Source organism: Aythya fuligula, chromosome 7 (assembly GCF_009819795.1).
Source record: "Aythya fuligula isolate bAytFul2 chromosome 7, bAytFul2.pri, whole genome shotgun sequence".
NCBI lineage: Eukaryota > Metazoa > Chordata > Aves > Anseriformes > Anatidae > Aythya > Aythya fuligula.
The window spans coordinates 33,674,998-33,688,019 of NC_045565.1; the positions used below are offsets into that span (position 1 = coordinate 33,674,998).

The window sequence follows — 13,022 nt, forward strand, 5'->3', positions numbered from 1 at the left end:
GTTAGTGAGGTCTGCAGCAATCAGAATCCACTTTATTTTTGCTAACAGACATCAAATGCCTTCCCATGAGGTCCACTTCTCACTACTGAACAAAAAATGTCTTGTTTGTTGAGATAACCTGATACCTGGGAACTGAGCATAGGGACAGTTAGCTTTGTAAAGTTAATCTCAGAACAGCCTGAAAAGATATTGCAAGGTAGAAAGAACTGACCTGTCAGGACTGACTGTCCAGCTAGTGATTTCCACCTTCAATCTGAATATTAGTGAATTAAATGTGCCTCCTCATTTCCCTGTTTGCATCTTTGTGCAAACCCTCCAGCAAAATGACTGGGACTTCATAGGATTCAAGAAAGAATCTACCTAAGGAACTTCATCAGTTCATAACAAAAAAAAAAATAATAATCAGGCATGCTGGCAAATTAGCAGGAAAATTTTTATGCTGTCACTGATCAAAAAAAAAAAAAAAAAAAGTTTCTCATCATTACCTGAAAAAAAAAAAGATATCATTTGTCCTTTCTCAGATGCTAAAAAAAAAACTTCTTGACAACTTTGCTGTTAAGTTTGTAGCTCAAAATAAAAATATGGAACACAGAATGTTGTAAAGGTGGTAAATAGAGTGAAAAAAGTAAAATATCATTCAAAATGCTAATGTGATGATTGGATTATTTGTTTACATCTATTATTTAATTTAAATGATGCTGACTAGGAGCTGGAGTTCCATAATTTCAGTTATAGAAAATTATGTGTGCACCCTGTTATTTTCTTTGTGCCTTTGCTGTCAAATACATTGCTGTTATTTAATGGAATTTGCAGAACAAGCATAGGCTGGAATTGTCTATGAAATTTAATAATAGGACTATTTATTATGCAAGGGTTCATGATTATATTATTCATTCTGAAATCTTTTGCCTTTTGTGTTTACAAGATTCTTTGCTGACAAGAAAAAAGATTTAGTACAGATGGCAAGCAATATTTTTACAGTAAGTTTTCTATTTAGTTTATTTCTCCTGTTTTGAGTGATAGTTGGGTGAACGTCTTTTCCAAGAATCATATCAAGATAGGCAAGAACTGTAATAGCAATTAAAAAGTTTTAAACAAACTCTATTTGAAAGTGTACATTGCAGCCTCACTACCATGCATATTAAAAATGTTTGTTTATCCACAGACTTTTGACTGGCTAAAAAGGTACAGCTGGCCCTTCTTTTGGTATAACTAAGGTCATGACATTGAAGCTGACAGAGCAAAGTTGATTTTCACCAGCTGATGGTTTGATGAGTGTTTATTTAGTTCATTCTTTCCTAGATCTGATCTGCATCTTTACCAAACCTCAATCCTATTCTGCTGTACAACTTTGTTACTTAATAGGCAATAAAAAAGCAGAAATCCAGCACTAAGAGTAGTGAGGCCAGAAAAGCAGTAGCTGTAGTGGTAAGATGAAGAGACCATGTAGAGGAACATGGAATCTTTTGCATGTTATGAAAGACAGGGACACAAGGTGTGCGTGAGCACAAAAGGCACTTATAGGCAGGCCAGAATCAAGAAAAAAGATGCTGCCAGGGGATTTGTGAACTATATACATGCCCATGACCAAGCCTGCATCTATGATGAAAGCTTCATTTTGAGTCCTTCTCCTGGATTAGAGAGGATGTGCTATGGCACAGTGCTGCAGTGATGTTTATCAAGCAACTTTTTTTTAGAGGTTTAGAAAATACAGCTTTTTAAACCAGAAGAGAAAATGTTCTGGGCATTAAGTTCAGCAATCAGATTATGATGCTTGTCCAAAAGTCTCTTTCAGGGAAAGAGACTGAAATCTGACACATTTTAATAATGTTCAGCAGAAACTGTGCCCTCTCAGCTTTCCTCCCATATGTGGATAAAATGTAAAGAGTGTCATAACTTTTTTGAATTGCAAAAATATATCAATTTTATACTTTAGAAACACCATTTTTCATTTTTTTCTTTCAAAACAACATTTCTCATGTACAAGTATCTCTTTTTTTTTTTTTTTTCTATATTTAAAGAAAACAGATTTACAAAGGATTAAATAATCCACAGGCAAAAAAAAAAAATCAGTTTAACTCAAAACATCTTTTTACATTCCTTCCGCCTCTCCCCCCACTCACTGGGGCTTATTTCTCTTCAACTCAAACTGAATTTTGTTTCCAATTTTTCTCCAAAATGACAAACCCACATCCAGCTCCCCTAACAGAAAGGCCTCGTGCAGGAAAATGCGTATGAAGAGATGGGCTACATAACTCTCACTACTGCTACAGCTGGGCTGATCGAGGCAGAGCCGAGGCCTATCTCCGCTGCCGCCACTGCCGAGCCCGCTGCCGGAGCCGCCGCAGGGACAGGCTGATCGGCTGCTTCCCAAACTTCCTCATAATTTCCTTGATCCTCGCCATGTTGGTTTTGGAGATGGTGAAATCGCACTGGGTGGCTCCCATGTCATAGCCCACCTCACAGGTCTTGGTGGCGCCGGTGTAGCCCTCTGCTTTCACGCCGACCACGTACTCCCCTGGGTTGAGAAGCCGCCAGTAATCCCCATCAGCTCCTGTTTGGAAAAAGGAAAGTTTTAGGACAGGGCTCCTTTCTTAAGCAGGGACCTACTTGCATCACATGAGGTCCTGGACAGACCACCTGTACACACATAGGTTGGTGGTGGGGCTATGTGAGAGTGTGTACCATATAGACTCTGAGATCTAAGCATCCCCTTCCGTAAAATATTATATTGAGTTTTATTATGCTAATTTTCCTACAAACTATAATTCATCAGGACACTTCACCACTTTCTTACCTGTAAATGCATGAACAGAGTCACTGTGATCAACTAAATCACTTGTGCATAAAACATTGTATTTTAACACCTCATTGAATCAGGGCTTTCCTTTCCGTTCATCTTGGTTTACCCATATATACACTAGGATGGTTTTAGACTTCTTTTAAAATAATATTTTAACTAGAAAGTATGCATCGCTGAGGACTAGAAACAACGAAATATCAATACCTGAAATTAATTTTTCAGCCTATCCGGGGAAAACCCACTGTGCATATTCAAATATGCAATTATATATATATAAATAGAAATAAAACATCTTGCATACAAAGTTTTTGTTTGTTTTTAGTACTAACATTTACTGACAGCCCTACTATCACTAGCCTTGGGTTGCTTACAATGTAGTGTTGCAAAAACTAAAGACAATTTGTATGAAAATATTATATTTGGGAAAAAAATCAGTCTAGCTGGCTTCTGTTTAAAAAAATGATTTTAATTTAGGCTTTTGTAAAATAGAAATAATATATAATATTAATTGTATTATATACTTATTTAATATTTATTAATTTATAAGTAAAATAGTGTTTACAAGCAGCAAGCATTATCAAAACAGCAATATGTACTATACCCTGATATTGCAGCCTTTGACTGCAAGCATGAAATTGTGTGCAAGCACACCTGATACTGTTATCTTTTGCATACCATCTTGCCCAGGTGTTTCTTTCAGCCACTTTAGCCTTACTTGGTGATGGCCAAGGTCTAGATTTGCTCTTTCTTAAGACCTTAGGAATGGCACTCTTAGAAAGGATCCTCTGAGGAACGCTTTATTTAGTTATTTAGTTTATTTAGTTCTCCTTTATTGTTAGGTCCACTGACACCCTAGTGAAGGCTGCATGCCCCCAACTTGTGGCTGTGAATTCATCCCTGCTCAGATGTTGCCTTTAGCCCCTGGGATTCAAGTCTGACCCATAATTTTTTGACAAGTTTAGCAGGCAGTTCATCACAACCCTGCACAAAGCCAGGAAAAAATCTGCAGGTTCACACACCACAAGGAAACCATTACACATTTGGATATTAAGCTGTTAAGCATGATGCATTTTACCTCCTTTTCATTCACAAGTAACTAGACATTAGTGCTTCTGTCAGCTGTCATCACCCAGAATTTAATACCAGACTAAAAGGGTAAGGTTGTTTTCTTTTTCTTTTTTTTTTTTTTTTTTTATTTTAAATTAGGTTCAATGATGCAGAAGGTAAAAAATAAATAAAAAAAAATCAGAGCAGATGGCAAGAGAAACAATTAAAAATACAGACACTTTTATCAAATATTAAGACTACTAAAATAACAGTCTCCAATGGAAGAAGGCTGAAGGAAGGCTATGTCCATATCCAATAGCTGGGTCTAGAAAGAAATTTTCATGTCCACTCAGATAAAATAAAAATGTAGCATATATACACAATATACATATTAGAAATTAAATGTGTCAGACAACTCCAGAAACACTCTAGTTAAGAGGGGTGCTCTTTGAGCCTGATAGGATCAATCAACCTTTTACAACTAAATGACTTCAACTAAATATTATGAATTTAAAGACATTATAAAAATTATCCTAATACGCTGTTATCTACAGAGGTCCCAGGAAATCTAGTCATGGCGATGCATGGCCAGTGCATACAATAACTAAAACTTAACTTTTCTCTGCTGAAGAGGCAGTCAGCAAGGAGAAAAAACCTGGAGAATTATAACATTGGAAATATACTTAGCTGAGACTAATGCTATTAAATATTAACTAAATGGTACTTCAAAATCTTTCAGTTTGGTTACATAATGTATGCTGAAAGCATATCAAGTTTACCAAAATACTCATAAATCTTTCTCTGAACACTGTGTGAAATTAAATTAATTATGCTTAATTGCAAAAATCATACAGATATGTGCATCTGTTTTTGAATTCTGAAGGCTCCAGTACAGAAAAGCTTCACTAGAAGGGAACTGTACATTTCTTGATCAAGACACTAAATACTCCAGGTTTAGCATTGTCTGAATTGTTTACTGCAAGCAGTCAGAGGCTGCCACAGGTTGGGTGCCTTCTGTTTCTGTGGGCACATGCATGTGTGCACACAGGCAGTGATGGGAGGTGTCACAAGAGAGATCTCTAGGCAATGGTGCTTTTGGAAGGTGGTTTCTTCTGTAATGACATTTGGCTTGCTTGTTTACCTCCTGCTAGTATATACAAGCAGTTAAAACACTAGAAATTACACCTTCCAGTTACTTTTTATTGCAGCAATTACTGGAGCTGCCCAGTGGGTGCGGGAGGAGAGGTTCTGTACTATCATGAAAAGGTTGCAGTGGGCTAATTTCTGTATTGAGAGGTCCTTTCCTCAAGTCTGCTTCCTACTCTGGTAACAGGGCACATTCGACCTACCCATCCAAAAAAAATAATGAGCTAAAACAGTGCAAAAACAAGCAGGTGATATAAAAAAATATAACCTTTTGCCAGATACTTGGGAAGATGCCACTGGCATATGATTTGATATGCCCAGAGGCCATAGTAAGTCACAAACATTTTACAAATTCCTTTCCCTCTTGGTAATGGAAAGTCCACTGACCTCTGCTAGTGGGATCGAGAAGGCACCCCAAATAATTGCCTGCACTTGCAATGTGGGGAAAAAAGGGTGTCTAGTACATTTATCCATCCAATCGATGAACTCTTTTCTGAAGGTTATCTCATAGAGCATAGTCCACATCTAACTGTAACACCATGCAATCAGAGTGAAGCAATAATTACACCTACATCAAAAGAAAATGGAATAATTTTCCATAAAGCTCTTGCTCTCTAAATCAATAATTTCAATTAGCCTGTTAATATTATCAGCTTAGTGCCACCAGTATCCTTTTTCAATAAGATATATTGTACTTTCAAGAGAAAATAAAGGACTTTTTGTGCACTTTTTTTTTTTTGTCCACAGAAAAGAGCAGAGAAATGTTCTCAAACAAATAAATATTATTAAAAGGCCTTTTCACACAATTTTATCTGCTGTACAGGGTAGTCAACAACATCAGTGTACCAAAGAAAAAGCAGGTACCTTACAGCCTAGATCACTTTAAACAAAATTTACATGAATAAATATAGCGGCCACAATTTTTCTTCCACTTGAACTATTTTTATATCAAGGCAACTCAGACTTTTAAATTGATTCATTTTTCATTTAAAATGTATAAATGAAAGGCAAATTCTGACAACTTGCCTTCTTTCTCTGAAGCTGTGTGTCGCTTTAGCTTTTTTTTCCCTGCACCATAAATTCTGCTGTTTCAAAACCAACATGTACATTATCTGTGTAATATAAAACAAGATAGAACTCTCATGTTCCCATTTATAAAGTGATTCCCAAACAGTGTCAAATTCAGTATTTCTCATTAGATAAATAAATAAAAATTATGAACCAATTACATTTGCTTGTACCAAGAAGTTCAGATTGACCTTAACCACAGAAGTTCAGCTCAACACCTAATCCAAAGAGCTGTAAGCTTCCCAAGTGCTACAAACTGCATTCTGGAACCTTGCACAGTTATTACCATGCTACCAGGACTTCTTTCCATATGCTTGTCCACTGTTTTTAAACAGTTGATCTTTCTTTCATGTAGAAATCCAGCATACAGAGAGTTGGAGATTAATTTCCTCTTGCATTTGTTTGGTCTCAGGCAGAGTAATATGTTAATTCCATTACCAGAGCGGTGCAACCTACCGTTTATGGCAGTCTTCCAAGACAGGGAAGACCAGCTGATTACTTTCATTCCCACTATCATTTCCCACTGGTCCCATTTTGAAATATTTAAGGAAGAGTCATTATTGCCTAATTAAGTATCTGCCATCCAGTGTTTTCTTTAATAACAGAGACATGGTAGCACTGAAGTAAAATTAATTGTAAACTAAGTTAGATATTTCAAAATTATTATCTGCTCAGATAAAACATTGAAGAGTTGGAAGTCTCTTATCTAATGCTCTGTGATGCTCCATAACCTGGAATCAGCCAACAGATCAGTGTGCCATCCTGTACCTCAGCGGCAAGCAATCAGACAGACTTTTGCTAACGACAGGTCTTGCTTGGCCATCTCCTTCCCCATGCTCCTCTCCCTGCTCCATACTCTCTCTGGTTCCTCTAACAACAGAGCTCACAAGCACAGCGATGACCATTTCATAAAGGACTGTATAGGACCTATAGAAACACAGCAGCCAACGGACACTGTCCAGCCCCCGACCTGCCAACAACAGTTTTTGGGTATTACCATTAATCCTGTCATTGCTGGTATCTATTTAAAGCAGTACTTTATTTAGAACCATGACTCCTTGCCAGGCCATTAAATAGGCCTGGAATTTACTCTGAATATAAACATCTGTGTCTCGGTATAGACCAAGGCTGTACAAACAAGGCATCTGTCCATTTGTCCATTTATTTATTTTTTTAAATACATATAGAACAGTAATTCTCCAGGCTGCAATCCACCCATTCAAGTCCTTGTTTCAGCTGAGCCCCATCAGGCTATCTTTTATGACGCTTTGCAGAAGACTCTGAAGCGTGTGAAACTCCCCTTCCCTGTAGCAGCTGTTCCTCCTCTGGACACAGCTCTGGATCACATCTTCAACACATTCCCATAACCAGAGAAGCACTCTGTGCAACGAGCTACTACTACAGCCTTGTTTAGCTGTGCTGCAGTTACTCTGGGTTAGAGCTGCATTATCTTTTCATGAGAAAAGGAAGAATGACTTCTCTTTTAACACAGCCTTACTCTGGCTATAGATTTTGGGTAGATACAGGGATATTTGCTCAGTACTTCAAAAGAGGTGGGAAGAGGAACAGGGTCCAAAAGGAAACCATAGTTCTATTCTCACCTATGCAGCTATGCCATGGAGAGAAAGAGCCCCCCAAATACCATCCCTTCTGCAATGCACTCCTTGGATTATCTCTCTGCTGGTTTTCCTCAGGAAAAAAAAAAAAAGACTTCAAAGTTGCAGTGAAGTTATTATTTTTTTCTGTTTGTTTTTTAACCATAAATTTATTAATTTGCGTTGACTTTTTATTTTAAAACTATTTTTAATTTTATTATTATTACCTGTGCGAATATCATGGTTAACACCTTCTACCGAAATAATGGCATTTGGGATTCCCCTTCCATGTACATCTTTCACTATGCCTTTGATGCCCCGATGGACCTATTAGGAGAAATAAATAAATAAACATTACACAGCAATGAGCAGTGCCATCATTAGGAAGATACAGCAATTCATTAAGTCCTCATGTCAATTACGTGCGTCTTATTCCTGTTTTGGGGTTCACGCTTGTGAATCAATTTACAATGTCTATTGGGATCCTAGAAACATCAAATTCAAGAAACAGATTAAAATAGCAGATAAAGCAAACATAAAGGGTTTTTAGGTGCTCTTTTCTGGCAAGCTCTATGGCACATTTACCAAATTTTAACAAGCTTTGTTATTTTGTCCTCTGAAATTAAGACAGTCTGGCTGAAATTATATGCCAGCTTTGCTTACAGTTAAACTTTCTTTAATAAATATCAATAATCATGCAATTTCTATCACTTGAAGCACAAAGCGTTAGTGAAACCTTACACTGAAATTGCCTATGAAGTTGAAGGGATGATGTTATCGAAGTAAAATTGCAGGGACCGTATGGCACAGACTTCACATTATAGTGACCATTTCTGTTTTTCACATAAGCACAGTTACAGGTGAAATATTTGCACAATGCAGACAGCTTCTCCTTCATGGGGATACAGTGTGAGCATGAAGCCTAAAAACTACATTTGACTTCCTAAAGCTACCTAGCAGCTTGTGTAGAAACTTCTGCCAGAGCAGGACAATAATTACAGCCATGTAAGAAATATATCAGAAACCCCAGACTGCTTTGAAAACCTCAGTGACAGCATTGGTACAGCATGAGGGGCAAGGGCTGGGAGATGCTGAAGGCAGCAGCAGGTGACTCAGCTCCTGCTTTTCATCACAGCAACATCACTGCTCCACTGGGCCTCAGCCTCAATAAAGCTCAACACAAACGGTCACAGCAACCTCAGGGAAAGCCAGAGCTATTCCTTAAACTCTTTCAGTCTGAAAGGAGTCACCAAGTTACTAAGGAGTTGTTCTTCCGTCAAATACCTGCTCCATAAAAACGATCAGGGATTCCCGGTTGTTCTCCCATTCTTCAGGCAACTCGCTCTCATGGGGATACTTGTCACAGCCCACGTAGATGGACAGCTCAAAGCAGTTTGTGTGCAGGTAGCTGAAGTCATTTATGCCTGTCAGAGAGGAGGGATAAAAAAAAAGAAACAATTTTATTTATTTATTTATTTAAATCTATTATTCAGATCTGGCGATTTTATGTGCAGTAAACAACTTTTTCAAGCAAAAACTGAGATTTTTATCTAGCTGGCTTAGTCTGCAGATCTGGCAAGGAAAATCTTTTTTTCAGGAATGCCTTGTCTCCTGTAACAAAGCACCAGAGTAATGGCAGAGCAAAGACAGCATCTCCTCTATATGCTTAAAACAGAGGGCACGAGACCACAGTGTCATTGGTCAGTGCCAGGGTCATTGGTTCGCCCCAGCACTGTATCCTCAATTCCTTTGATGCATAGAGCTGTGTCCTTTTGCCATCATAAAACTTAAAGGAGTTAGATATTTAGCAGAAAACAGTACAAAATAAAATAAAATAGAAACCTTATCTGGAATAAGTTTACAAGATACTGGTGAAGATTGGAGCACACTAGAAAGATGTTAGGAAAGTAGGTCTTTCTCTACAGCAAGAAGATTACATTTAATAATAAAAATATTTAAATAACTGTTTATTAATGACATTAGGTGTTATCCTTTACAATGCCAAAGATTAGCAGGAAATGCTTTCACCAAGCAGTTTTGAGTGGAAAGAGTTAAAGAAAATAAAAATTCCTGTCCTGTCCAATTACCACATAGCAGTAGCCAAGTATTTAACGAGCCCTCAGTGCCTTCTGGGTGCAGAGCGGGAGGATTATGTAATACAGATGTTACACTTTTTGCATTTGTTGATGGAAAAAGCCTAAATATCAGACAGTGGCATATGCTACTCTGCGTAAATGTGCTTCCCTTCCATTTGAGAAACAGTCACAGTTATTTTCCCCTCACATACTATATCGCACCCTGATTAGTCTATTGCGAGATGTTTTGCAACCCACAGTAATTGATCAGTTTTAATACACATATTTTAGAAAATGGCATAATGTTGCCAAGAGCAATTTTCCGTGTAATGTCTGAACAGGCAAATCCAGCCTCAAAAACACTGGAAATAAATAAATAAAAAAAAAATGTTCATCTGTTTTGTGTCTTTGTGCAGTTCATCCACTGCAGAAATATTATAATGTCAAGCTGCTGAAAAATTTGAATTCATTGCCATCCAGAATACGTGCAGGAAATGGTATGGTTGGCTTTCAAAGGCACTGGGAGATGTTTGATATCTGTGGTGTACCAACTGCTCTAGGGACTCTCTAGTGCTGAAAAGGAATCAGAAAAATCCCTTACAAATTTTTCCCATGGTATGAGCAGCAAAAGGTTTATGTGCATGGCCACTGCAAGGCCATGCAACACTGTGGGTGAGGCGGGAGAGGAAGGGCAGCTTCAAGCTCAGCAAACCTATGGGGGCAGCCCACTGCCAGCAATATGCAGATGTGTCACCTTGACATCAGGCATTAAGCAAGCAGCTCTTTGGAGAAGAAACTGCTATGCATTGAACTAAAGGGTAAATAAACAGAAAGCTGAGTGACCTACATAACTACATATATAGAGTTATAGAAAAACAGAGGAAATGGAATGAAAAACGTCCATGAGAAATTTGTGTACAAACCTGGAATCATATTTGAATAACCTTTTACATTGCAAGGTACTGTTGAATAACTGTTGTAAAACGTGTTTATATATATGTGCACATGTATGTATATGTATGTGTGTAAATATTTATATAAGTGCCATACAAATTGTTCTCTTCCATTTCTCTATGTAGAGAAAACATCCAAAACCATCCTGCAGGTTGTAGGGTGAGCTTGCATAGAAATATTATGAGGTTTAGTCTAGAATCCAAGGTGTAAAGAACAAAGGTAAAAGCAATATTCAAGCATTTTTCTCAAAGACAATCTTGGAAGACTTATTATAATGGCATAAAGCAGGATGTACGATATAATGAGAAACATCCTAACTCAATAAAACAGAACAGATGAACCAAATCCAATATGCAATTGTTACTAAGAAATCAAGATACTATTCACCATCTATATTGCACACCATTACTTAATGTTACTTAATGCAATATCTGTCAGTGACATGGCCAGTGCCATCTTTTCTGTATTGATTCATAATTATGTTTCTGTAGCACTTAGGAAAATTAAGCTCATAAATTAGATAATTAAGCAGTCAAGTTGGCATTAAGAGTTTGGAGGGTTTTTTTTGTTTCTTTTTAGAATTTGCAGAAATGCATAGAAATGTATCATTGGACACTGGCCTTATGATCTGAGCAGTTCAATCTTTCTTCTCCCCAACTTCACCCAGCACTTTTTAACCTCCTGAAAAAATATTTGAAAAGTTAATTCTTGGCTCTAGCCATCAATGGCTGGCCAGCATTAACTGTACACAGGCCAATGTAAAAGATACGTCCAAAACCGAGAAATGTTTATGCAGTGAAACTACCTGCAAGTTACAAACAAGAGCCAGCTCCAAGAAAAACATGTCCACACAGCTGCTTTCTTGCATCTGTTTGCCATTAGGTCTGCAGTGGCTCCTATTGTTATTCAAATGGTGGCAGGTACGCTGCTTGCTTCTTAATTTCATAGAAAATGTTGTCACTTAGAAGCAGTTTTTGAGTAGAACTGTGATATTCAGCAGCGTGCCTGTTCAGAGCCAGTTTGAGTGTACACTCATAGATAAATGTACCTATTGGGGATAATAATGTGCATTTAATTGGGCTTCCCTGGAAATAGATGCTCTGTCTGCACTACAGGACACAGTTTCCCCTTTGCACTCTTTGACAGGGAGACAGGCTTGGGCACACAGCAAATGATGCAGTTTGTAATTTATTCTGGCAGCAAAAATGCTTGTGGAGCCTGGTCAAAGTTTAATCGCAAGTGGTCCAAGTCTTTTACAGATAGGAGGGTCACGGGGAAGCAGTAGCTTTCTGTGGCACGTCATTACAACTCAAATGAACATCACTGGGGGCCAGTCTGCAACTGAATGCAGTGAACAGAGGCTGAAATCATAGTTTTCCTGTCTGAGGATTACCAAGGGGGCCCAGGCCCCTCTGGGAGTCTCTACCTCGGCTGTAACACTGACTACCTCTGCAGTTTGGCAGCAGATTTCTGATGACACCTTCTGAGATGGCAAAATGCTGAGAGGTTTCACCTGCTAAAGGGTTTGGGCTGTGTTGTTATTTCCCCAGTTAAATATATAGAACATATAGAAAACAGAAATTAACATAATAAACAAAATAAATTGCTCATGAACTTTTGGAAACATGGGTAGTAAATGAAATTGTCACTGGGTATTTAGCGACACAGTCTCTGTCAATTTGCTAATACCTCATGACAGGCTTTCAGATGAGGAAATATTCCTCTTGGAGCACATTCCACCACTTTTACCCCCGCTGTGAATAGCGGGCAGTGATGGCATTATCACGTTCAACAGGGTAACACCACAAGGGAGTTTCCACAGACACCTACTTCCAGCCACAGTATGCCACGATGCCCCGTTAACTGTGCCGTCCTCCTTCTGGAAGTCCTCTGTATGACACGCTCTCCTCCTCGCGTCCGTCATCAGTCGGTGTGTGGAGGCATAGGAGTATGCAAGCCAGCGAAAGACGTGGTCATCTGGGGTGGGTGTGTAGTCCTGGGTTTTCCACAGGGACCGCACCATGTCGTAGGGGTATGCCACCACCAGCTCTCCTCCCTGCAGATTGCCACCCAGCACAAAAGGAATTTTTTCCATCCATGCGATTATTGCTCGTGTCTCAACTGCCACCTGTGAGAAAGAGCTTTGTTTTAACCTGTGCGTTTTGATAATCTTCTTTCAAAGGTAGACAGGGAGTTGCTAAACATGGAGTGAGCAGCCAGCACAAGACATGTGGCCAAGAAGAAAAGCTTCAGTTAATTATGGTGCCTGCCAGATTCATCTTCAATTCCAGTGACAATCTACAAAAACTAACACAACCTTAACATTTGTAATTT

At 38.4% G+C, this 13,022-nt stretch overlaps 1 protein-coding gene across 1 annotated transcript in view; it reads right to left on the reverse strand.

The window, feature by feature from the left end:
• Nucleotides 1-2,068: 2,068 nt before the first annotated feature.
• The window catches only part of CPXM2 (carboxypeptidase X, M14 family member 2), a 69,587-nt gene continuing 58,633 nt past the window's right edge, over nucleotides 2,069-13,022 (reverse strand). The window contains exons 10-13 of the mRNA XM_032191305.1: nucleotides 12,519-12,816; nucleotides 8,944-9,083; nucleotides 7,887-7,986; nucleotides 2,069-2,554 (exon numbers count right to left, since the gene is read on the reverse strand). Of these exons, the coding sequence (XP_032047196.1) occupies nucleotides 2,301-2,554; nucleotides 7,887-7,986; nucleotides 8,944-9,083; nucleotides 12,519-12,816 (792 nt within the window). The 3' untranslated portion in view covers nucleotides 2,069-2,300. The remainder of the gene's footprint in view (nucleotides 2,555-7,886; nucleotides 7,987-8,943; nucleotides 9,084-12,518; nucleotides 12,817-13,022) is intronic.